We start from the raw sequence: 3134 nt of genomic DNA, 5'->3' as shown, positions 1-3134 counted from the left end.
GATTGGTCCAAACGCTCTGAGCCGCTCTCACTCCAGTCGTCCCGCGGGTGGGAGGAGCTCGCCCGGATTCAGGTAAATGTAAACGCGGAAGAGAAACAGACGACTGAAAACGACACGAGAGACACGAGTCTGAAAAACAACTCAGAGATGATCCACGTCGGCGATAAACTTTAAATATTTACAGTTTAAATGTCCTGTTCATGTCTTTTTACTAATAAAGAAAATAAGGAAACATAAAGAACTGTTGATTTTAACGCCACACGTCTTAAACTTCTGTCACATTTTTGAATACGTTTTGATCATGTTTTTTGTTTTTTGGTTTTTTTGTGCAGAATTCGGCCAAAGGTTCTCAGCAGTCTCCGTGGAGGACCAACGCAAAGTGAGTCAATCTTCTCGGTTTGGTTTTATTTTCATACAGAGACAAGAGCAAAAAAATAAAATAAAATTTAAAAAAATGTCGTCTTTGCTCTTTTAGCGCCGGTTTTATTTTGTTTTTTTTGGCAGAGTGAACGGAGCGCCGTCCCCCCTCGCTCTTAGCCCCTCCCCCGCGGGAAACGGGGCGGGGCCAGGCTCAGGGGGCGGAGTCGGCGGAACGGGAACGGGAAGCGTGTCGATTCCTCAGAGGATCCACCAGATGGCGTCGAGTCACGTGACCATCACCAACAACATCCTGCGAAGCTACGAGCACTGGGAGACCGCGGACCGCCTCAGCGCCGACTGTACAGGTACTAAACCAGGACTAAACCAGGACTAAACCAGGACTAAACCAGGTCTAAACCAGGTCAGTCTAAACCAGGACTAAACCAGGTCTAAACCAGGAACAGGACTAAACCAGGACTAAACCAGGACTAAACCAGGACTAAACCAGGACTAAACCAGGACTAAAAGGACTAAACCAGGACTAAACCAGGACTAAACCAGGACTAACCAGGATAACCAGGACCAGGACTAAACCAGGACTAAACCAGGACTAAACCAGGAAACCGTCTAAACCAGGACAAACAGGACTAAACAAACCAGGACAAACCAGACTAAACCAGGACTAAACCAGGTCTAAACCAGGACTAAACCAGGACTAAACCAGGATCTAAACCAGGACTAAACCAGGTCTAAACCAGGACTAAACCAGGACTAAACCAGGACTACTAACCAGGTCTAAACCAGGAAACCAGGACTAAACCAGGTCTAAACCAGGACTAAACCAACTAAACCAGGACTAAACCAGGACTAAACCAGGACTAAACAGCCAAACCAGGACTAAACCACTAAACCAGGACTAAACCAGGTCTAAACCAGGAGTCTAACAGGACCAGGACAGACTAAACCAGGACTAAACCAGGTCTAAACCAACAGAACCAGGACTAAACCAGGACTAAAACCAGGACTAAACCAGGACTAAACCAGTCTAACCAGGACTAACCAGGACTAAACCAGGACTAAACCAGACTAAACCAGACTAAACCAGGTCTAAACCAGGACTAAACCAGGACTAAACCAACTAAACCAGGTCTAAACCAGGACTAACCAGGACTAAACCAGGACTAAACCAGGACCACTAAAACTAAACAGACAAACCAGACTAAACCAGGACTAAACCAGGACTAAACCAGACTAAACCAGGACTAAACCAGGACTAAACCAGGCTAAACCAGGTCTAAACCAGGACTAACCAGGAAACCAGGACTAAACCAGGTCTAAACCAGGACTAAACCAGGACTAAACCAGGACTAAACCAGGTCTAAACCAGGTCTAAACCACTAAACCAGGACTAAACCAGGACTAAACCAGGTCTAAACCAGGACTAAACCAGGTCTAAACCAGGACTAAACCAGGACTAAACAGACTAAACCAGACTAAACCAGGACTAAACCAGGTCTAAACCAGGACTAAACCAGGACTAAACCAGGACTAAACCAGGACTAAACCAGGACTAAACTAAACCAGGAACCAGGACTAAACCAGGTCTAAACCAGGACTAACCAGACTAAACCAGAAAACCAGGACTAAACCAGGACTAAACCAGGACTAAACCACTAAACCAGGACTAAACCAGGACTAAACCAGTCTAAACCAGGACTAAACCAGGACTACTAAACCAAGTCTAAACCAGGACTAAACCAGGTCTAAACCAGGACTAAACCAGGACTAAACTAAACCAGGACTAAACCAGGTAAACCAGGACTAAACCAGGACTAAACCAGGACTAAACCAGAACCAGGACTAAACCAGGTCTAAACCAGGACTAAACCAGGACTAAACCAGGACTCAGGACTAAACCAGGTCTAAATCAGGACTAAACCAGGACTAAACCAGGACTAAATCAGGACTAAACCTGGACTAAACCTGGACTAAACCTGGACTAAACCAGGTCTTCACTTGCTCTTTGTGTGTTTGTTTTTCAGATTTCTTCGTGGAGCTGGACTCTGTGATGGAGCCTCTGACGCAGCAGAGCAGCATGAGCGCCCTCGTCAGGTACGTCCGACAGGGCCTCACCTGGCTGCGGATCGACGCCAACCTCACCTGAGCGGCGCTAAAGCTGGAAACAAACCCACAAGGACTACAACTCCCACCACAACGCCAACCATAAAACTACAACACCCAGGACTACAAACAAGAGGTGCAATGAACTACAACTCCCACCACACTGCCCAGGACTCCAGCAGGGGCTCACCTGGCTATGCTATGCTAACAGTACTGCTGAAACTACAAAACCAAGGACTACAACTCCCACCACACTGCCAAAGACGTGCTCGTCTGATAAGTACATCACAAAAAACTACAGTTCTGACAAGGACTACAACTCCCAAGAGTCCAACAGTGACAATCTGTGTGTCGTCCGTTCATTTGTTTTTCAAAATAAAAACTAAAATAAGAAAATGAAAAAAAAAAAACTATTTTCTTCATTATTTGTCTTCAAAAACAAAATGAAAAAACAGATAATGATTCATTTTTACAGTTTTTGATTTTGTGTTTAAATGAAAAATGGAAAAAACGGATAATGGACTAAACCAGGACTGAACCAGGACTAAACCAGGACAGGACTTGGACTAAAACAGGACTAAAACAGGACTGAACCAGGAGTAAACATTTTTCAGTCCTGGTCTCAGTCCCGGTCCTGTTTCCAGTCTCAGTCC

General features: G+C 45.2%; 1 protein-coding gene across 1 annotated transcript in view; it reads left to right on the top strand.

The window, feature by feature from the left end:
* aff2 (AF4/FMR2 family, member 2) overlaps nt 1-2792 on the top strand; it is a gene marked incomplete at its 5' end in the record, with an annotated part of 94120 nt that extends 91328 nt beyond the window's left edge. Inside the window, 3 exons of the mRNA XM_055159571.1 lie at nt 330-379; nt 505-725; nt 2403-2792. Coding sequence (XP_055015546.1) covers nt 330-379; nt 505-725; nt 2403-2524 — 393 coding nt within the window. The remainder of the gene's footprint in view (nt 1-329; nt 380-504; nt 726-2402) is intronic.
* Between the last annotated feature and the right edge of the window lie 342 nt (nt 2793-3134).

The sequence above is a fragment of the Boleophthalmus pectinirostris genome, unplaced genomic scaffold (genome assembly GCF_026225935.1).
Source record: "Boleophthalmus pectinirostris isolate CB_2022bp ecotype Guang Dong unplaced genomic scaffold, ASM2622593v1 HiC_scaffold_23, whole genome shotgun sequence".
NCBI classification, from domain to species: Eukaryota; Metazoa; Chordata; class Actinopteri; order Gobiiformes; family Gobiidae; genus Boleophthalmus; species Boleophthalmus pectinirostris.
Note: the sequence above shows the minus strand (reverse complement) of the source record. Positions and strands in the feature narration are given on the sequence as shown.